Below are 22,872 nucleotides of genomic sequence, written 5' to 3'. Positions count from 1 at the left end.
TTATATAGTGTATATATATGTATACATATACATATATATAATATATATGAAGACTGTAAATGTTAAGACAACTAGTGTTCTTATTAGTATATTGCTTCACACTGAAGATTGTGTGTATCGAGCTGTTTCTAAAAGATGTTTATTTTCCTTAAGAGTTAAAAAAAAAAAAAAACAGTCATTGCATTCAGAAAAAAAAAAAAAAGTCAATAAAGATACCACGATTGTTTTGGAAGTGTGCGGCCTGTGGATGCCGACCAGATTCCCTAAGGGGTTGGGAGTAGAGGGAAGGGGTTTGGGGACATAAACAGGGTTCCCTGTCTACTCACTAATGGACCCTGATCCTTCACCTATGCTGGTGCACACAGAGATGACTAGGGAACTGTGTGTGTTTCCAGACACACAGGGATGTCATTACCTGTTGGAGGGCTGGAAGGCAAAGGAACAACTGAGACCATCAAGGCCCCGCAAGGGGTATGAGCCATGAGATCAGAGGGCCAAGGTGGCTCAACATAACATCACAAGGCAGAAGCCAGCAAATACACCTTACAGCAGATGGGAAGTCCGGCTTCCCAAAGGACAAGCCAGGAAAGATAGCAATCAGCTGAGGCAAACATCTGCCTACCCAGATAAACAAAACTGAAGTTATAAATAATTTCATTTTTTAATATTCTGTACAAAATTTCTCAACCTATGAAAATAAAGTTCGCAAAAGTCAAAGTAGTACATGGGCCTGCCCCGGAGCCAGGCCCAGCCGGATCTACACTATGTACAGGTCTCCCAGGGTGAGCCTCAGGTAGGGAAAAGCCACTAAGGTGCCTACAGAGCAAGAGGGTGCCATCGGGCCAGTGCAGCCTCTGCAATTTCCAGATCTGCCACTAGAGGTCGGCATGGTCCTGACTGCTTGTCAGGCTCACCCTCTGGAAGACCACAGCCAATGACAAAGGTCCTCAAGGGAAAGCTTTGGGGTCTAGCTGGAAGTGACGGTGGTCCCGCCGCCCAGGCGCAGGAGCATCTGCTGGCAGTCCAGCAGTAGCCGGTGATCGCCAAGCTTCTCTACGGTGCGTGCCGCCTCAGCCAGCATGCTCATTCGCTGCCCAGGAGCCGACAGGAAGGCAGGGGGCAGATAGCAGGATGCCAACAGCAGGGCCTCCGTGTGCTCCCGCCATGTGGGTCGTGGCTCCAGCTCAGCTGCAGTGCCTGCACAGGTCACATCAAAGGAAGGGAGGCTTAGGTCTGGCCGAGCCCACACCCCACGTGCAGGACAAAGTAGCTGAGCTCTTCCACATGGAACTCCCAGTCTGGCTGCTTTCTCCACCTGGGCTGGGCACACAGGTGGGCTCAGCTTTCCTATGACTGCCTCAAAAATTGTCATCCCAGCTGATTTCTGTAAGTCAGCTCTCAGTATGTCTCACTAGACCAAGATGGCCCCTGACCCTCACCAGCCCTGTAAGCACAGCCACCTCCTCACCTCCTTTGCCACTGGAGCCTGCCCTCCTCCTCAGACTGCGGTCCAGGAGCTGGTGTGTCCGGGCAGGACTTGCTCCTGCCATCAGCCGAGCTGTGGCCTCGTGTAGGAATACCTGAGAGGCAAGGAGTAGTCGCCCGTTTCAGACTTACTGTCCCCCCACTCCCGGCTTCCTACCTCATGCCCCTCAGTGTGAGAACAGTGGCACTCACCCTCCTCATAGCAGGCCGGAAGCTCTGTGCCAACCGCCGCAGGCTGCTCAGGTCATGTTGGAAACCACGCAGCTCCAGGGCAGAGGCCTGGGGTCCATTGCTGGTACCGTGAGTTACCTGGGCTGAAGCTGGTGACTGCTGCCGCTGCCAGAGACTGGTGCGGGCCACAAGAAGTAGATCACACAGGAGCAGCTGCATGGCCTGGGATAGCAGGCAGGGCAGAGGCAAGAGTTTCCCTATGGGCATCAAGCTTTCCCTAGCTGAGGGCCACCCTGGCTCAAGGCTCGCACCCCGAGAGGCTCTAGCGTCAGTAAGGGCAGGAAGTCCACAGCACCAGGGCCTGACTCCAGGTTGCATCACTGAAGCACTGCATCTGCCTCAACACATGCACTGCGTCACCGGGCCACCTTCTCTAGGCCTCATGCTACAAGCCCACAGTCTTCCCCACAATGGCTCCCAACAGGAGCCCTACCAGTCTGCTCCCCACACCCTCCTTCCTGGTGGTGGAGAAACAGTGAGACCCCTCTCCCCAAGACTTAAGCCGTCGTCAAAAACTGAGGTAAGTCCATTTAGCATTATTCTGTACTTATGCCAAGAACCTGGGAATGGACAGCTGTGACCCTGGCCTAGACAGGAACCCACCCTACCCCTCACCTTGTCAATGGAACTGCCAGTTGGTGTAGAGGCTAAGCTGTCCCGCAGGTACCCACTGGCCTTCTCACAGATGGCCAGGCTGGCTGGGCTAGATTCCACCTTTCTGTGGTCCAGCAGAGCCCGGGCAGCCTTGAAGGAGTACAGAGCTGCCCTGGGCAGGGGTCTCCTGTTGGGGCCATGGCAGACATAGGAAGTTAGACCAGACTACAGCCCTCCCTGAGATCTCCTGCCACGGTTCTAGACTCCTGGGAGGATAGCACTATCCTCCTGTACAGATATTTAAGCAAAGTACTGCGGGGCTGATGCTGGGCGGGAGGGACCTGGCTGGGGACTCACTCAGTGTCCTGCAGCACCTGGGGGATATGCTCTACCAGTGGGTACAAGCGCTCAGCTGCCTCTTCATCTCGCCTCAGCCAGTGGATCCCCACAGCTGTCAGTGAGGCCCACCACTTGGCCACTGGGTCTGTGCCTACAGAAGAGAGAAAGGTGCTTGACTCTCAGCCACACTGTATCTGGGTCTGGCAGGAGTCAGGACAGGGGTCTGGAGCTTACCAGTGGTGGCAGCCATGCTGGAGCTGACAGAGAAACTGCACGCAGGAGCCCCGGCAGCATCAGAACAGCTATTTAGCAACTGCAGATATCCAAGGGCATCTGAGAACTCCCTGAGGCAGGAGAGAGCTGTCAGGACACATAGCAGCAGTCTCGGGTTCTGGGTGAAAATGGCTCTCACCAACCGTCCAACCGAGCATAGTCTGACTCTAGGATTCTACAAAAATACTACCTGTCTGGCTGATAGGTGAAAGCAAGACCCAGAGAGGCTCTGAGAACAGAGTCTGGCTACTCAAGAGGTTGGACAAAGCTTTCCCAGATGCCCTTGTTGTAGGTCTTGCCTGGGAGTGACACAGACAAACTCACCTGTCTCCGTCAGCTGCCCCTGGGCTGGGCTGAGCAATACAGTTCAACGCTCGCTCTAGAAGATGTTCACGGAATAGCCGAGTCACCTGGGCCAGCGGATCCACTGTGAGAAGGGGTGAGCGGAACAGAGGTTAGGCATCCTCCTCTCTACAGTCCCCTCCCACAGCAATGCCTTCATAAGCTGGGGCCCCAACCCAGAGCTACTTCCTAGTTCCAAACCCTAACAGACAGACAGTGATGGGTCCCTGCCCTCCTAAGCTTGACTGAGGAAGAAGCGGTAGCTGTGCACAAGCTACACACTGGAAAGGAGAGCCTATTTAGTCACATACCCATGGCCCTGACTCTGCTCAGGGCTCTTCCTAAGACAACAATGGTGTCCCCTAGAGTCACCGCTCATGCCCCCCATTGTCTGCGGACCTGCTTCTAAAGAACCTTGGCAAAATCCAGCAAAAGCCACCTCACAGCCCCCTCACAGCCCCAGCTGTGGCCCAAGCTCCAACCCCACAGGGCAATATCAGCTGATAAGTGAGGGCATCCAGAGAAGAGGGGACAGTGTAATGTGACGTAGGGACAGGGATGAGGCAGGGGTAAGAACGGAACGAGAGAGCACCTGGGTTCCCAGCCACGCTGTACAGGCTCTCCGGGGGGGCACCGTGCACAGCCCAGTCCCCGTCCACGAAGAAACGGTGACCTACAGGGTGGCAGAGCCACTGCATGGCAAGAGGCACCGAGCCGCTCTGTGCTAGGCAGGCCTGGCGGGCGCTGCTCAGGAAGAAACGCTGTAGGGGAAGGAACAGAACCGTCACACTGGCTCCGAGCTCAAACCCAGCTCTGAGCTGGACCCCAGGAGGGCCTACAGCCCACCTGCTAACCACTGCCACATCCTGTTTAGCCCCTTGCCCTGGAAGTGACAGGTTGAGAGTTGTAAAGAGGAGCCCCCAGCCCTGTCCCCATCAGCCTACTCACTGTCAAGAAGTGCAAGGCTCTTGGGAGGCTGGTTTTGACCCTCAGGGCCGCTGCCACATAGATCTCTGCCAGTGTTGCCATGGATATAGCATCTCCTGCACACTCAGCCAGGTTGAGGGCACTTAGTGCCAGGTTAGAAGCAGCAAGATGTCCTCCTGTGTACTTGCCTGAAAAGTGGGTGAGGCATGAGGACAGGAGGTGATGGTGTGGTGGGGACCCTCGGAGCCCAGCTCCCAGCCAGCCATACCCATGGCATGCAGCTGGTGCAGCTTATGGTAGACAACAGCCGCATCCCGGGCACTGGCACGGGCATCCTTCCTCAGTCCACGGTCTCTCAGCAGGCCCCCGGCCTGGCCTGCCAGCCAGCGGCCCACCCAGAGACGCTGGAGCAGGTGGCGGATGAGGTTCCAAAGCAGGCTGCAGGCCAGATCCAGGTTTGAGGTGGGCAGGGGCCGGCCCAGCGCTTGTAGGGCCAGCCACAGCTGTTGAGCAGCCTGGGCGAAATCTCCCTGGAGAAAAGATTCTCAGTAAGAAAAATGGCAGCAGGGTACCCCCTTGTCTGGGCCCCTAGAGTCAGGAGCTCTGAAGGTGGGGGATGGGACAGACTGGAGAAAATGAAGCGAGCAGAGGCATCCAGCACCTTCCAGGCCCGGGGCCCCACCCCGCCTCCTCAGGGTCAGCCCCTTACCCGGGCCAAATCCAGGTCAGCTTGTTTGCGATGTCTCCAGAAGTGGACAGCCGGGCCAGAGTGTGGCCTAGTCACAGGTTCCCCATAGACAAAGAGAAGAGCCAAGCAGGCCAACACTAGTAGTCCATTGGCCAGCCAGACTAGGGGTGGCAGCAACCACTGGATCCAATTAGAGCCATCTACAGGCAAAGAAAAGGTCTGAGAACTCAGTTCTCGGAAATCCAAAGTCCCAAAGGTCTCTGCTGACAACACCTGGGCTGACCTGACTCACCTCTGCTCTCTGCCTCTAGCATGCTGCGCCCAGAACTACGGTGTGTACCCGTAGCATCAGAGGAAGTGAGAATGCCCCAGCCGAAAAGCGAGGCCAAAGGATTGCAGGTCAGACACAGAAAGGCCAGTACACACAGGGCCAGGCGGGAGCGGTCCAGCATGCCTCGGCTGTGTGAAGGCAGCCGCTGGGCTTTGACCTGGCAGGAAGCAAGGGAGGTAAGGGCATATAGCTCAGCTAGCTCCAAAGGCAAGGCTAAAAGGCGGAGGAGACTGCAGGGCTTCTGGGAGAGGGAAGGGGTCATGTTGCAGAGTCCAACCTGGCTATCCTCAAAGGCTGGACTGTCGGGCTCAGAATCACTGCCACCACTGCTGCTACCTCTGCTGCCAAAGGACAAGGGGCTACTCTGGGAGGGTGAGCCGGCGTCTGAGGGTGGAGGAGTCAGCGTCTCCATCATTTCAGGTTTCATGCCCTCCATAGACATATCTGTGCCTCCTCCACTGCCACAAGCTGACACCAGGTCCTTCAGTGATTCTGCAGGCAGAAAGAACGGGGCTGGTGAGAGAGGTCTGGCCGCCAAGCACCAGGACTTAGATGGCTCTGTTATGCTCAAAACAGGAGCCAAGGTAGGGCAAGAGCCAGAGGCAAGGTTGGGCAGGGATAGAGAAGCCAGCATCAGGGTGGCGATCTGAATGAGAATGGCTCTCAGAGGGTCATGTTTGACCACTTGGTTCCCATTCCTGTTTGGGAAGGATTGGGAGGTGTGGCCTGGCTGGAGGAGGTGTGTCACTGTGGTAGGCTTTCAGATTTCAAAACCCGACACTATTCTCAGCTAGCTCTTTCTCTTGGCCTTGTGGCTGTCTCAATATTTGAGCTCTTGGCTACTGCTCCAAGCGCCAAGCCTGTCTGCCTGCCACCACCACTGCGGTCATGGGTTCACCCCTGAAACCTTAAGCCTTTAATAAACCTGGCCTTGGTCATAGTGTCTTCACAGCAATGGAATAGTGGCCAGGACCGCAGGAGAGGGGAAGCTGGGACTCACTGCTTTTGTGTGCACTTCGTAGGGTCAGGTTCTCCTGCTTGAGCTTCTGGTTGCTGTGCTGCAAGAAGCGGATGTAGTCGATGGCCTTGCGCAAGACAGCAGATTTATTCAGCTGTGAGGAGAGAGAGAGGGCTCAGCTAGCCAAGTGGACCTGACCACAGGTACAAGAGTAGGTAGAGCTGCTCTGCTTCACAGCTGCCTCGGGGCCTCTGGACGGGACGGCTCCTTCTGCCTACAACTCTTCTATGCTGCTGTCTCCTGACAGTACCCACTCCACAGGGCAGAGATAAAAGTCACCCTGTGAATACTCACAACGGTGTCTCCCAGCTGTGGCCCCTGTTGTCTCTACCTCACATTCCCCTACACCCTCAGCTCTCTACAGTGAGACCTTCCTTGACCACCCAGTTCACACCCACAACTTTCACTGTTTCGAGTTTCTTCCCCGCACATGGGAGCCAGCCGCTGGCACACTGACTTTTCCCACTACTCCCCTAGGGTATCAGTTCCTCCAGGACAGGATTGTTGTGCTTCATCACCGCGTCACCCTCAATGCAGAGACCAGCTCTTTCTTTATCCAGGCTGCCCTTGATAAGATCTAACCCCGCAAACGGGACTGCCCAGACCCAGACAAGTTGATGCATATGAGACTATGTGACGAGGACTGACCTAATCCCATCCCCGGCTGGCTGATGTACCCCATTTCTTCCCTGGTTACCCTGGCCTGAGTCTTGCAGGCCTTTGACCGTACCTTTGCCTCAGTGCCCACCACCAGGTCCTTGAGCTCCACAATCTTGTCATTGATAGAGGACCGGTAGCGCTTCTCAATGGCATTGTGGGCTGTGCGCTTCTCACCACGGCTCTGAGCTGAGCCTAGGGCCTTGCTGCCAGCTGCGAGTCGGTGGATGGGCAGTTTGTCTGTGTCCACAACCAGTGGTACTGTGGCCAAGATGGTCCCTCCACTCACCAGAGTCTGCGGGGTCAGATGCATCTCATCAGGTGGACAGACACATGTGCAGCCAGCCCTCCCCCCATGGTCTCCCTTGTGCCTGAGTCATCTACCTGCAGGGGACCAGCCTGCACAGCTGTGCCAGGAGCCAGGGTGCTGATGCCTGCAGTCTTCACGGTGGCTCCTGCATCTGTCTTCACAGCTGTCAGCAGCAGTGAGTCTGCCTTGATGAAGTGTGGCTGCAGTACAACCTGGATGGGAGGGGTCCAGCTGTAAGGGAGCAGCATCCAAGCCAGGCGTCCCCACCCCCCACTTTCTGGTCAGACCCACTCACTGGGACCTGCTGGACCTGTGAGGTCACAGTGTTTGTTCTAGGGGCTGCTGAGGCTGGCAGCGGCTGCTGGGAGGCCAAGCTTTGGACCTGGGTGTGCAGGGCGGGGGTGGGCAAGACTCCTGGTGCAGGGGCCAGCGGCAGGCTAGATGGTGGCTGCTGAGTGTTTCCAGGAAGGGTCCCTGCAGAGACAGAGTTTAAGGTTGCTGGCACAGGCTGCCTTGCCGACCTTTACCCCGACTGGCCTCACATAACTATCCCCATTACTTCAAAGCAGGACAGACCCTGCACATGTCACCTTCCAGCTGCACAACTGGGGGTTGGGAGGATGCACTGGGCCCAGAACCAAAGGGCATCTCAGGTTGCAGGATGACCACCTGACTTCTGAAGCCTGGGAATTCCTCTGTAAGAGCACAGCGGCCATTCTTCTTTTGTCACTCGCTCACCTGAGAAGCCTGAAGGCAGGCTCGAGTACCCCAGCACGGGAGCAGGACTGAGCTGTACGGGTGGTGCGGGGAAGCTCGGAGGCAGGAGGGTCCCCGGTGACGGCTGTGGCGCTGCGGGCTGTAGGATGGTGAGTGGCACTGGCTCCTCTTTGATCCCAGGCCCAGGGGAGAAGGGGGGCACGGACGGGTACATCTTTAAAGCAGCGGGTGCCGATGGTGGAGGGGACAAGGGTGCAGGTGCCACCTTGGGTCCTCCCAGGAAGGCTTCCAGAGAGGAGGCCAGAGAAGCAGAAGAGAAGCTCTCAGGAGAGTTGGCCCCTGGGCTGCTGGGGCCTGTGTCTCCTGTTTCACCCCCAGCATAGGGGGCATCAAACAGGCCTGGGAAGTCACTGTCTTGGTTGTTGATGAGCTGGAGCATGTCTGGGGGAGGAGACGACAATGGTGAGTGAGTGGCAGCAGGGTACGGAGGCCAGCTCCACACACGGCCGCTTGTGATGTGTGCAGGTGACAGTCCTGGGCACACCCAGGAAGGCCTGTACTGTTGGAATCCTGACTTACTCTTTTCTAGCCTGCGCTTCATGCTGTGGCTGGCTGAGACTGCCCTCTTCAAGGCTCTTGCCTCTCACCAACATCTCCTAACATCCCCAGCATAGCACACAGCAGGGCCACATTTGTGCGTTCACTCAGTCACCTACTCAGCGTGTACCAAGTGCCTACACCAGGCAAGGCGTTCTTCCTAGGCCCCCTTCTCCCCAAGGCTTGGAATCAAAGAACTGAACAGACAAAAACTTTGCCTATGCTATGCTATGCCTAGCAACGCTGGGGTCTCGGCTACTAGGGAGACTATCCTGGAGAATCCAAGTCCAGCCAGATGGCTTGTGACGCACAACTTTAATCCCAGTACTTGGGAGGCAGGGGCAAGTGGATCTCTGTAAGTTCAAGGCCAGTCTGGTCTATACAGTGAGTTCCAAGACAGCCAGGGCTACAGAGTGAGACCCTTTCAAAAAACCAAACAAACAAAAACAAAAGAAGGGTAAGCGCCCAGCTGAGCAGTCTGATGGAACCTTATCTCACAAGGAAGGAAAATTCAAATCCCACCCGAGAACCAAGATCTTCCCTGAGAATGCTGAATGGCCCCTCTCTTAGTGTGTTTTATATCCGTGGGTTGGTGGGTTTTTGTGTGTGCCAGAGTGGAGCAGAGAATGCACATGATCAGCACATACTCCACCACTGAACTCTACCTTGGCCTGTCCCATTTGTTTAATGTGAACACACGTGTCCATACGTATGCAGTACTTCCCCAACCCACCCCGTCATGACCCCGGAGACTGACGGACAACCTGGGGAAATGCAGGCACTGCAAGTGAGCGCCATTACACCTAGTATTTTTTACTTGGATTTTAGGGATCAAATTCAGGCCTCTACCAAATGAGCAACCTCCATTCCTGGGCTGAATCCTGCCATGGACGAAGGGAACCTTTAATTCCACTGTCCTGAGGCATCCGCTGCTCAGTCCTGCAACCATGCAGGTGCCCTCTGCTCTGCGTGGTGAACTCCGAGCGCTTGCTCGAAGGCAGGAGGCCATCGAAGACGCCTCTTCTGCCCTTGCTGCTCCCTTTCTGCCTGGATGGCTTGTTAAAAGAACACATGCTTGGTCTACAACGTGGACAGCCCTGCTCTGCCCCAGTTGAGCTTCCATTTCTCAATCTGTAAAACAAGGGCATGCCTCACACACTCAGGAGGTCCAGTTCTCAGTAGAGGAACAGGTCCTAACAGGCAGTAGGGCAGAGGGGACACAGAACAAAGGAGCCTTTACACTGGAGCAGCGTCCGTGCCCACGGACACTCGGGGCTCTTCCTTTAAGGGTGTTTGCACAGGGTCCCCTGCACACAGAACTCAACAGAAACTCGGAGACTCACTGGGATTCCAGTGATGTCACCCACCCACTCAGTTACAAGGGAAGAGGGAGCTACAGAGAGACAGGGTCGTTCTAACGGCCTCTGAGAGTAGAACTCCCAAACAAGAGTAGCAGACATGGCAGACATCCACGGCAGGCAAGGTCCTTATCCATCCTGGTCAGACTCAAAAAGTGAGTAAGGACCATGTCAGCAGATCGGGTCTGGCCAAGCAGCAAGCCCACTTAGGCCAAACAGATGCCCTGTTGTACAAGTGAAGTGACTGAGCTGGCCTAGTCTCACTGAGTCCAAATCTCCCTGACAGTGTTGAGAGCTAGCCAGTACCCCTACTCAGACCACCATCTCAACCCAGGCGCGCTCACCTGCTCTGGAGGCAAGAAAGGGCCCTGGTGCGAGGGTCACAGGCACACAGACAGCACACAATAGACTTCATACCCAGGTCTACAAACAGGCTGAGCTATTGTTGCAGCACCTTTCCTTGTTCCACCAAAAAGCCAGGGGCAAAGCCACCATTGCTAACCCACTCCTCAGCAGAGCACACACCCAGGCTTGGAGCAGAACCAGTGGCTGGCCAAGTAGCCAACCAATGTGCCTGTGTGTTCTGGGCATGGAGCCAAGGCCCTGGGTCTGGCCATTCTGGCTTTGGTTTCCCCTCTGGAAAAGCTCTGTTATCCTGGCTCCTTCCTCCTCACAGGGACTGAACAGTCCTCCCTGGCACCATCCCAGCTCCAGGCCCTCTACCCCAGCTGGCAGCCAGCAGCCTGGCTGGCTCAGTCCAGGCCCTCTCACCCACTCATGGAGGCCACCTTTTGGGTCAAAGGGCTCTATAGCATATAGTGAGCATAACACTAGAGGGCCCACAGTGCTCTCACATTCCCCTGCCCACACCTCCACTTGCGCTGGAGGCCACCTGCCTCTTCTCCCTGGGCCTCAGTTTCCTCCTCTGCAAAAAAGAAAGGACTAAAACTAAACTGTTTGTTTGACACTCCTGCGTGAGGCTTTGCCCACCAGAGCAAGGTATCAGTACTGCCCATTGATGGATGTTTGGGCAAGTGGTGTGTAACTGCAGGGGAGAGACTGCCGTGAACAAAACAGAGTGGCAGGCTCAGCCTTCTGGATGCTTGCAGACTCTCCAGATTTATGCAGGTCATAAATAGTACTTTTAATCATAGGACCTTCCATCTCTCGTGCCCACTCACCATTAGCCATTTGCCAAGTGGGGAAACGAGGGTCAAGAAAGAAAAACTAATAGGCTGGAAAGCCTGCCTTCTGCTGGAGGGTCCAAAATGGCCAATTTAGGGCCACCAAATGGGTCAAACTCCAAGATAGACAGGACAGTGGCCTTCTTGTTTCTTTCTCCAGATCCTGCCCAGAGGGAAAGCAGAGGATGTGGAGAAAGTTGTCTAAGCTGCAAATTGCAAGGTGTCGGTTCTTAAGCAGGATAAAGAGGCCCACCAACTTCCAGCCCAAGGTGGGGAAGGGCCGTCCTGCATTCTCTGTTAGAACACCGTACTGCGGTCCGCTGCAGAGACCCTGGCAAAGTAATAGAGTGCAGGGTCCTCCCCAAAGTACCTTCAAAGGTGCAATCCATGGCTCCGTGGTCCGCGCCCCGCCCCTAGGGCGTGCAGACGCTACCCCGACAGCTTCCGCGCCGATTTCACCTGTCAGGCCCCGCGAGGCTTTAAAGCCCGCCGAGCGCCCCCGTGCCCCGCCCCTCGGGTGAGCGCACATGGCCAATCAGCAGCCGCGCCGCGCCCCATTAGGGCCCCGCCCACCCCCGACGGCGGCAGCTCGGGTTTCTCCCGGTGCTCTGAATGGGGCCGGGGTTACTAGCGGGCGTCCGCCTTTAACCGCGTCTGCGCCAGCGCGCGCTGGGGTTACTGGCGGTCACTGTCGTCCCAGCCCCTGCCGCACAGGCAACCATCCCCGAAAAGAGCCTGGGTCCGGAATCCGGACGGCGTCTGGCTTTGATCCCGGAAGCTCTGTGTTCCCACCGCTGGTTCGTTCGCACACACCCAGAACTAGCCTGGACCATTTTAGCCTCAGTTTACCCACTCCTGGCTTTTGCATCGAATGGCAGCAACAAGAGATGATATGCTTACAGTCTGAGGAAGGCCAATAGCTGCCTTTAGATAGTGGCAGTTGGTGGTGCAGGGACATCTAGCTATCAGAGCGCCCCAGGATGAGAACACTGGTTTCAAGGAGAGGGGGCTGGTGATCCAGTTCTGGATCCCTCATGAAACTGCCTTCAGGAGTGAGCTAGGGAAATCCTTCCTCAAATCACACGTCCAGCATATCCTGCTTTCAGCTCTGATGCCCCTAGGCTGGGTCAGTGTCTTCCCTCAGGGTATCACAGTCCCCAGCAGTCAACAAGTGAAGCCTTACTCGATTCTCTTATAGCACTCTGCAAAAGTCTGCACAGGAACCAGTCTCTGGGACAGAAGGGAAAGGCAGTGGATATTAAGGGTATGCCAAGTCTGTCCCTGTCCCTTGCTGGTAAGGGTGAAAGCTCTTTCATACCTGTGCACACACGTGCACACACATACCCCGGCCATTACCATCACCACACAGTGATGGCCAGCAACCTAGCTTCTGTGGCAATGGCCCAGCAAGATCTGGCAGCCTAGTTGGCAGACCAGGGACTCAAACAGTCTGGGAGGGGTCCAGCGACCAAGTCACCTTATGTGTGTCAGGGACTTGTGGCCCATCTCTCTTTTCAGAGTCTTGGCTGGGAAACAGACACGTGTTCCTGACATTCCCCTGATCCCCTTCCTAGGTCTTTTCACATCCTCATAGGAGGTTCGTTCCAAAGAAAACATCTTTTTTTGACACCGTTCTGTCTAGCCTGCAAGTGCTCGCAAGTCCCCAAACCATTCACAGCTCCTGGGAAAGCCTCTGACCTCACCCAACTGAAGGCAGGGAAGAGCCCCGACCCCAGAAGACACGGTGTGTGTGTGTGTGTGTTGGAGTCCAGGCATAAGGCTTCCCAGTGCTGACCCTACTCTGCTCCTTCCGACATCTGAGTCCCGAATACAGAAAGACTTGCAGGCTCATTGAACAAACACTCTGTACAGGCGGGGTCACGCCTCCCCACCCCTGTCCGTATCTGGACACTGGACAAGTGTGACCCAAGCATGTGGGCACGCTTGTGAGTACAACAGCCTTAGTCAAGCACTGGACCAGAGGCAGGCCTGACAACTAGCAGCATGTGTGTCCATGCTGCCTGGCCTCCCCCCTCACCACCTTCTGAGCCGGGTCACTAGCTCATGTCTGTAGATGGTGGTGGCCAGGGTGAAGTCTTGAGAGGAAACGGGAACGCAAAGCCAGCTTTGCAAGCTCCTTGAGAATAAGCCTTGCCAAGGATCTGCGGCCGTGTGCTGCGGCCTTTCTCTTCTTTTCCCTACCGGCTATGCATTGGGAGCCGGATGCCTCTAAGAGCCCCCAGGTCCAGACTCTACCCCTCCCCGGGGTGGCGATTCCAGAACAAGTTAATAAAGCATCTACCCACTCAAAAAGGTTTCAGCAAAGGTGTTTCCTCTCAACAGCCGCTGGAATTGGCTAGAACTGCAAACTAGACCCTGAGCTAGCTGCAGACTTGAGTCAGTCCTGGGCATCTGGTAGGTTTTTAACATTTTAAAGGGAATGAGCAGGGCCACACAAGAACTGAGGGGAGACATCAGCCAGCACGCTACACACCTAACGTGAGAGTGTTCCTTGCCTCACCCTAGGAAGGACTAGGGCTCAGTAGGTCCTGCAGTCTGGAAAGGGGCACCACAGTAACCAAGCTACGAGCCATCAGGGCATGCTGAATACTGACTTCTCATGACCGTGCACAGACTTCCAGGTCCCATAAGTGATTTGAAGCAAAAGGACAAAAGGGGACCCGGGCACAAGCCTCCTATACTCCCCTCTCAAGCCCTGATCCTATCTGGCTTCAACCGGAAACCTGAAGCCTCAGCTGCCCCTCCCCAACAGAATCAAAGGACCATGCTAGGTGAAAGCCACTTGCCGGGGTTCATTTAGACAACACGAGATCCAGCCCCTGGGGGATACTTCCACTCCACCAAGGAACCAGCTGTGCACATGTTCGAGGTGGGGTTGGGGGGAGAGATGTGAGACAAGTGGCAGAGGTGAGAGGCTGGGCAAGCAAAGACAGGTGGGTATCAAGGCTGCCTGGGGAGGTGACACTTGAGTGTAGTCTGAATAAATAGGGCTACAAGGGAAGGAAAAACTCTGGCCAGAAGAAAAGGCAAAGCTAAAGACGAGACAGTACAAGCTAGGTGTGAGGGCAGAGGCAGAAACAGTGGCTCGGGTAAGGACAGGTTATGCTGGGATCCCAGTGAGCCTACAGGATATCCAACCCATCCCATCCCCTGAAGGAGCGCAGGAGAGAGAAGGGGAGCAGGCTGCATAGAGAAGTGGTACCACCTCCCACTGAGGACACAGGACAGTGCCCCCTGCTTGGGGACTTGCAGGCTAGAGGACTGGGCTATGGCTCACTGTTCTTCCAGGCATGCAGCCTGCCCTGCTGCTCCCCAGGCCCTTACTCCTCAGAAGTCCCTGGCAGGCACTCTGGTCCTTGGCTGTCATATGGGTGCCAGGGCACAGGAGTATAGACTGCCTTTTGTGCACTCAAAGGCCCTGCTCCAGGGCATTAAAAGAATGTGGTTCTTCCTGGAAGGGGATAGGCCACATGCAGGCTGATGAAACAGTCATGCTTGCACTCAGGACCTCTTCCCAGTGAGGACACCAAGGTCCAGAGAAGGATCAAGAGCCCTCAGTGGCCTCGGGAAGCACCTGAGATCCTGGCTCAGTTCTGCTGATCCACGGTGCCTGTACAGTCTGCTCCTATATAGTCAGGCCTGAGGTGAGCCCTGGGCCAAGCAGCCTTTATTGCCTTTGCATATGCAGAGAGACAGCACAGGGTGCTCTGGCAGGCCTCCGCAAAGGCCTGCAGTCATCTGGGCCTCAACCACTTACACAGCAAGCAGTATGCAGAGGGGCTGGGAAGATGGCTCCATTAGTGGGTGCTTGCTGTGCAGGCAGAGGGAGGGACCTGAGTTTAACCCCCACAAAAAGCCAGGTATGGAAAAATAAAGAAGCAAAAAATAAATTTAAAAAGCAGGGGGAGGTGGGGTGGGGGGAACCGGGTATGACAGCTGATGCTTATAATCTCAGGTCTGAGGGGCTGAACAAGGACATTCCTTGTTTGATGGCCAAACAGCCTTTGTAGTCAATTTGTGAGCTGCAAGTTCAGTTAAAAAGAAAAATGCTGCTTTTAAAATTATGTGGAAGGGCTGGAGAGATGGTTCAGTGGTTAAGAGCACTCGTTCTTGCAGAGGACCAGGGTTCAGTTCCCAGCATCAGAGGGTGGCTCACAACCATTCCTGACTCCAGTTCCAGGGCATCCGATTCCTTCTTCTGACCTCAAGAGGCACTGCACACACAGTGTACATATACATGCAGGCAAACCATACATAGCTAATAAAATAAATCTAAAAATTTGTTGCTTTGTAATTTCAGAGCTCGCTCTGTGGACCAAGCTGGCCTTTAATCCCAAATACTGGTATTAAAGGTGTGTGCCACCACCTCCTTGTCATTAAAAAAAAAATGTTTAAAATATATTTTTACCAGCACTTGGGAGGCAGAGGCGGGTGGATTTCTGAGTTTGAGGCCAGCCTGGTCTACAGAGTGAGTTCCAGGACAGCCAGGGCTACACAGAGAAACCCTGTCTCAAACCAAACCAAACCAAACAAACAACACACACACATATATATTATATACATTTAAATTATGTGGAGAAGCAAAGACACTAGACATCTACCTCAGAATCTATACATCTGCAGATACACACATTTATACACCTGTGCATATATATAGCCATAAACAGATGCACACAAAAAGAACCAACTCGGTGGAATCTGTGATGGGGCCATGTAGTCACCACGCTCTGGCCACACACACACACACACACACACACACACACACACACACACACACGGTGGTCTTCAGCCTTCACACTCTGCCTCGCTCGCTTGCCCTGCCTGATTTCTGAAAGTATCCCAGCACTCCTGTCATCCTACCATGCCCTGGGCTGACGCTGCCAGGAACGTCCTTCTTACTCTCAATTCTTCCCACATTCTCTCCTCAGACTTGCTCTGCTGTTAACCCTGACTATCTCCACTGCCTGGGGGTCATTGTCCATGGAGAAGCCTGAACTACAAGCCCTGTCCTCCCTCAGGTGGGGACAGCCTCAGCAGGCTCCTGTTGGTTTTCCTTTGAAACAGGGTCTCTCTGTGTAGCTCTGGCTGTCCTGGAACTCACTTTGTAGACCAGGCTGGTCTTGAACTCAGAAATCTGCCTGCCTCTGCCTCCCAAGTGCTGGGATTAGAGGCGTGCGCCACCACGCCCGGCTGAAATAGGGTCTTGAATAGCCCAGACAGAACACAAAGCTCACTTATATACCTGAGGATGACTTTGAATTCTTGACCCCTGCCTCTACCTCCTGAGTTCTGGGATTACCAGATGTGGGCCACCACACAGAGAATTTCCATTGTCTCTTAGGATACTTATGTCCTGATCACCTAAGCTCACCCCAGAGAGTCTGACACGTGGCCCTGATAGAATAAGACCCTAGTTAGCATAGACCCCACCAGTTTGCCTGAGCTGGAGGGCCAAAACATGTTGGTCACTCTGGAGGCAAAAACAGCCCATGTGCCCGGTGCAGGAGCAACTGTTCCCAGGCTCGACTGCTGTACCTTTCTTCTTTAAGTCCACACAATCCTCTCGTCAGAGCTACTTTAGCCTACAGGGAAGTGGCCCTGCCCTGAGGCACCAGCAGGCGACTCTGGTCAGGTAAAGGCCCATCTCTCCAGCATCACCAGCACTCACTTCTTCGCTTACACATTTGCAGCTGCTTGATGGGGCCAGAACTGTGTGCTCCTGGGAGCTTTAAGGAATCTGATCTGTGCGTCCAAGGCTGCCCTGCCCCTCCCTGTGCAGGAAGCTGCCCTGAGAAGGAGATGGAACAGCGGGCTCTGGTCCTGCCCTCCCTCAGGTGGGCACAACATCAGCTGGCTCTTCCACCACTTCCTAAGGACAGTCTCCAAGGCTATGGCGCTTACATCACAAAAGCACGGGCCCCTCTGATGCACGGTGAGAGAGGCCATTCAGAGGCTATGGCTGGAGTTTCTTCTAACCTTAGAGGATGCTAAGGATGGGCCTTGCTCATTAAAGCAGGGTGGGGGCCCCTTACTGGCCCATCTCTCACGTAAAAAAAGACAGAACCATTACATGGTACACCTCAGGACTTGGAACCACAGCCTAGAACATTCGGGAAACTTCCTGTACAGGTTCCTTGGATAGGGACTGCCAATACGGGTTGAGCACAACACAACAGGTTCGGCTGCTGGTTACACGTTCTGAACAATGTGAGAATAACTCTGTAGGCACTGTGTCAGAATGCCTGCTAGCCTCTGACAAGCTCTGCTGGGCCCCATGTGATCCAAAGAATGAAGTCTAGTATTGTATTTATTATAGTGTTAAGAACCACAATGCCCGAGCGGTTGAGCCACACGTCCAAGGCCTCTCTTGGGTTTCCTGTCCAGCTGCAGGGAGCTTGTGGGATAGAACCTGTTTTGGGCAGCCTGGTGCAAGGTTTCCTGGGAAGTGGCTGGGTATGGAGGCAGAGTATCTGTTAAGGGGACAATGGTCAGAATAGGTTTCTCCAAGGCCATAAATTCTCCTCCCCTGCAAAGCCCCAGATGGCATGGCTGGACACCAGGGCAGGCTCTGAGCTCCTCTAACTAGGAGAGCCCCACCTTGTGAAATGCTGGGCTGTGGGTTTCACTTGTTATATGGCCCAATCAGTCTCCAAGTTTGGAATTCTACATCAGGCTGGGCACAGCTCAGTGATGTATGAACCTCTGGGATCCATCCCTAGCATTGCAAAATAAGTTAATTAAAAGTCAGAATTTATGCAACCCTATAGGTGCAACAACATTATGAACTAACCAGTACCCTGGAGCTCTTGACTCTAGCTGCATATGTATCGAAAGATGGCCTAGTCGGCCATCACTGGAAAGAGAGGCCCACTGGACTTGCAAACTTTATATGCCCCAGTACAGGGGAACGCCAGGGCCAAAAAGTGGGAGTGGGTGGGTAGGGGAGTGGGGGGGAGGGTATGGGGGACTTTTGGGAAAGCATTGGAAATGTAAATGAGGAAAATACCTAATTAAAAAAAAAAGGAAAAAAAGAGAACTATACAGTGATTATACCTATTATAAAAGTGATTTGCTTTATAGCAGCTATTATTTAAGAATATTTTGTTCTAGTTTTCATTGTTTCCACTAGCTTCTAGCTTCTACTTCAATCCAGGTGATGCTTAGGATGTTGACGACTGCATGCTTAACATCTATCAAAAGAAGCCTACTGGACATTTATCTTCTTATCATAGTTTAGAAAGAAATAGCATAGCAAGATTCCTACAAGCAAAGTGATTTTCTGGTAAACATGTGTAATGGTTAAAAAGCAGAAATCCAGGTAGCATAATGTAACAATATTTAACTCCTCTATTCATCACTATGTAATTTAATATACATAATATAGAGTCAGAATTTCATCGTGTGGACTGATAACTCTCAGTGAAAATAAATTTGTATGATTTCATAAATTCTGAAAAAAAAAAAAAGTCAGAATTTATGTCCTCAGGCACGTAGCCAACAGGAGAAAGGCACTCTCCAGCCAGCAGAGTGCCTAACCTAGGCCAATCACAATTAGACAAAGGCTAGGTCCTAAGCTTCCACCAGGCAGCGTGCCCTGTTTGGTGCTGACCAGGTCATTTGGGAAGCTGTGTCCAGCTAACTAATGTAGGAAAGAGGTAATGCTCAGCCACCGCCTCCTGGACCCACACCTAGCACCTTTCTCCCTCCCCTCAGAGGCATCACACAGCTGCTACCTCTTCCCCTGACCCCACCACATCCCAAGGGAACCCTCAAGCCTGTATTTCAGAGAGGGTGAGGCAATTTCCCTAAGAGCGACAGCACAATGGAGAGCTCTCCGCTGCCCATTAGACAGGCTGGACATGAGGACCCATGTGTCCCAGTGTGCTCTTACTCTTTATCCCTGAGGGGCTCTGGACATGGGGACCAAGCAAGAAGGGTTACTCGACTAGTTTTATGTCAACTTGACACAAGCTAGAGTCATCTGAGAGGAGGGAACCTTGACTGAGAAAATGCCTCCCTAGATGGGCAAGCGGGTAGAGCATTTGCTTAGTGACGGATGTGAGGGTCCAGCCCGTTGTGGGTGGGGTGGGCCATCCCTGGGCTGACAGTCCTGGGTTCTATAAGAAAGCAGGCTGAGCAAGCCAGGGAGGGGTTAGCACGCCAGTAAGCAGCACCCTTCCGTGGCCTCTGCATCAGCTTCTGCCTCCAGGATCCTGCCCTGCTTGAGTTCCTGTCCTAACTTCCTTCAGTGATGAGCTACAACGCACAAGTGTAAGCCAAAGAAGCCCTTTCCTCTCTAAGTTGCTTTGGTTATGGTGTTTCATCACAGTGGTGATAACCCTGACTGACACCTACCTTGAGCTGTACCCAAGGAGGGTTCAGTGGGTGGACACTGTTGAAGGCAGTGGCAAGGTCTTAAATGCCGTGCTGATACAAGGGTCCTTTCTTCTGGAAGCACTGGGGATTAGTGGAATTCTCACTCAGGCGCTGTTTGCTAAGGAGTGCTTGAGTGTGCGCGGTGGGACTGGAGACAGAAGACATCCCACGGATGGCAGGACAGGTGGTGCCCTACAGAATGCTGTCCCAGAGTGCAACAAAGCAAGCTGAAAAGCAGCGACAACTAAGTGATAACTAGGTCTATAAAGATAGCAATGACTTCTCTTGGCAGGAGGGGGAGGGCTATAGAACCTTTGACCAGAGATTCTAACCACTGTGTCCTCTCGCCACTCAGCTGCGTGGAACCTCGGGAGGTCAGAGTATACAGGAGGCAGAAGGTGTATTCCTGGGTGGGTGTGTGGGGTTAGGGCTCTAGATGCAACTTTCCAAAGGTTGTCACTACGCTGGAGTTAAGACCTGGCAGTGACATAGCTGTTTGGGAGTCTACACAATCCCACTGAATGCTTGGTCATTGAAAAGTGGCACTACTTGAGAGGGACTGGCGGTGTGGCTTGGTTCGAAGAACTGTGTGTGTCGCTGGGACTGGGCTCTAGGGTTTCGAAAGCTAAGTGTCTCCCTTTCTCCACCTATGGATCTGGATGGAGAGCTCTCAGCCACTTCTCCAGCACCATGTCTGCTTGTGTGCCGCCACACATTCCAGCCATGATAACAATGGACGAAACCTCTGAAATTGTAAGCCAGCCCCAGTTAAAAGCTTTCCTTTATAAGAGTTACTGCAGTCATACTGTCTCTTCACAGCAACAGAACACTGATTAAGACACCAATACATTCACTGGTTCATGAAGCTCAAATTGAATGGAATCGTTTCTTCACTCTGTAACAGCGCCCTATCAGATTCTGGGGAGAGTCACACAATACTGGAACATAAACAGATACAGTGTAAGACCAGGACAGAGAGGGGGAACTGGAACCCAGGAGAGCTTCCTAGGAAACCACGTTGGACCTAAGCTATGCATACATCTTGAGCCAACAGACTGTTGGGGAGCTGGCTGTCCCAGGCCTTGGGCTCCCCAGGGCTCCTAGAGTGACCAGCCAGTCTCAGGGCAGCACTACGTCCATTTGCCTTCTCTGCCCTCAATGCACAGTGGTCCCCATCACAGGCTCCCTTTGCCAGCCTCCAGTGACCGGACACCAGGAGCAAGGAGAAGACAGCTCCTCTGGAACTTCTCTGAGGTAACAACCAGAAGCAGGACTTGATGCTCTGGACACAGCATCATCTTCAGATATAAAGGTGGCAAGCTCACAGAGGAGTCATATGACAGCGGGTGAGAGAAGCAGGCTGGAGATGGCCAGTGGGACTGGCTCTCCTTGCCACTTTCCAGTCTTATGTCCAATGCCGCTCTGGGTTGAAGGGGACAGCTACATGGCTCCCCAGCCCCTGCCTCAATCTGACCTCTTCGTCCAGCCTTGGGAGCCAGGAGTCCAGGCTCTTGAGCCAACAGCCTGGGTCTGAGTTCTGTCTTGCTGTGGCTGCAAGACTTGGACATGTCATTTACCCTCTGTTTTTTGGTCTCTTACTTGTAAGATAAAAGTATGTCTTCCAGCTGGGGCTGTCGGAAGGATTCATTGCAATTCTCAACCTAACACCAAGCACTCCATAAGTGTAGGCTATCCATGTTGGGATGGGTGGACACCCAAACACCGAGAGGGAACTTCTAACAACTCAAACACTGTACTCTCCTCCTCCCATCCCTCCTCCCACTGTCCCTAACCATGCCTGGATCTCAGGTCAACCAAGATATCTCTAAACTTTCATTCCTCTTAAGTATCTAGCAGTTTTTGTTCTCCCCCCCCCCAACCCCCAGACAGGGTTTCTTTGTGTAGCCCTGGCTGGCCTCGAACTCAGAGGTCCACCTATCTCTACCTCCTAAGTGCTAGGATTAAAAGCATGTGCCACCACTGCCCGGCAGGTGACTAGCAGTAACTCCAAGCTTTGATGGCACATTTGGGTCTCTGATAAAGACATAAGCACAGCAGTCCAAGGCTGTGTTGGGATATAACAAACAGCTTAGGTGTCTATCAACAGAGCATCAGGGGGCACAATCTACTGTAATCCCACAGGCCCCATTGTAGTTGTAGACAATACACAGTCATGGTGATGTGGAGCAGCCTTAAACGAGCAAGAGAAATATAATGTTTTGAAATTGTTAACAGCCACCAGAGATCGTTGAACAGTCCACCTAACATGGATACATATCTTATAGTAACGAAGACTTGCTGGGTTTTTTTTTTTTTTTCTTCTCCAGATCCGCCCCACTCCTTCCCTCTGCCCAATTGGTAGTTGTTGTTGACATGGGAGATGAATCATGCTGAGCGAGTTCAAGTGATGTTTTAAAGGATCTCTTGGCCTGGGGTGTGGCTCAGCGCAGAAAGCCTGTTAATATGTTCTAGAATCCGAGTTACTGCCCCAGAATCACAAAATTTGAAAAATATTCTAGAGAGCACCTTCTCTCTTCTATCAGATTTCCAGCGTGACCCACACCAATTCCTCAAACTCAGGTCCTGCCTTAAGGGCCTTTGCCTCTTCCTTGCCCTCCGCCTAAAAAGTATCTTTCCTTTCCCGTGAAGGGGCTGCTCCTTAGCTCTAGTGCACTCAAAGAGACCTCCCTGACCTCTATCCAAAGTAGCCAGATGCTTGCAAGCCAAGGTAAATGCAAATATCGGTTCGTGGACTTTCTTGGGAATTTTGGTGAACTCAAGAAATGAGAAACCCCGGATCGGCCTGTGAACTGTACACAGGACCAGGCTTGAAGTTGAGTGGATACTCAGCGTGTCCAGAAACCTAGCTCACTGCGGTCCGGAAAGCTCAGCCTTAGATCTCAGGCGCCAGATCGCGCAGTGCGCACGCGCAGAAGTTCCCGGCCAAGCGCCCTCGCCGGACGTGCGACCCTGAACAGGCCGCGCCGGAGCCCCGGGACACGCACCTTCGATGTCGTTCAAAACCGCCGTATCCAGTTCGCACATCTCGGCCAGTGTCTGTTCCAGAGCCGCCTCACCGAAGGCCAGCTCGTCCATGGCGCCGGCGCCCACCCGGCTTCGGACGAGGCCCACGTTAAGGAAAAGTTCCCCGGAAACTGGGTTCCGCGGGCGGAGCCACCTGAGCGGAGGGGCGGGGTTTCCCATCAAGCCCCGCCCACCAGCCAGCATCCTGACAGCTCGCCTAGCGGGTTCAGACTGCCTGCCAGAGCCTGGTTTCTAGCAATCTCCTGCGGGTGCACAGGCACTGGGCCTTGGCTTCTTCTGTATCAGGCCAAGGGGCCGAATGGAAGCCACAGGACTAGACTCAGCCCAGACATCGTTAGACTAAAGGGCCAGGGATGGGGGGCCCAGCGTGAGGGTGGGA

The 22,872-nt window shown here is 53.7% G+C and overlaps 1 protein-coding gene across 2 annotated transcripts; it reads right to left on the bottom strand.

Moving 5' to 3' along the window:
* Window positions 1–108: 108 nt before the first annotated feature.
* Srebf1 (sterol regulatory element binding transcription factor 1) lies at window positions 109–22,608 on the bottom strand. 2 transcript variants are annotated; one of them, XM_021177564.3, is made up of 19 exons: window positions 22,454–22,608; window positions 7,934–8,353; window positions 7,491–7,669; window positions 7,270–7,407; window positions 6,959–7,180; window positions 6,211–6,322; window positions 5,488–5,702; window positions 5,172–5,367; window positions 4,901–5,079; window positions 4,460–4,721; window positions 4,213–4,379; window positions 3,857–4,025; window positions 3,247–3,349; window positions 2,884–2,993; window positions 2,668–2,800; window positions 2,332–2,497; window positions 1,678–1,878; window positions 1,469–1,580; window positions 109–1,197 (listed from the first exon to the last, which is right to left on the bottom strand). In XM_021177564.3, the coding sequence occupies exons 1-19, from the start codon at window positions 22,542–22,544 to the stop codon at window positions 968–970; spliced, it is 3,405 nt and encodes a 1,134-aa protein (XP_021033223.1). In that variant the 5' UTR covers window positions 22,545–22,608; the 3' UTR covers window positions 109–967. The 2 variants fall into 2 exon arrangements, with proteins under 2 accessions (XP_021033223.1, XP_021033224.1); XM_021177565.3 differs by lacking the exon at window positions 22,454–22,608 and adding an exon at window positions 11,422–11,510.
* Between the last annotated feature and the right edge of the window lie 264 nt (window positions 22,609–22,872).

This window comes from Mus caroli, unplaced genomic scaffold (assembly GCF_978045245.1).
Source record: "Mus caroli unplaced genomic scaffold, Mus_caroli_1 scaffold_13, whole genome shotgun sequence".
NCBI classification, from domain to species: domain Eukaryota; kingdom Metazoa; phylum Chordata; class Mammalia; order Rodentia; family Muridae; genus Mus; species Mus caroli.
This window is presented reverse-complemented; position numbering and strand designations above follow the sequence as displayed.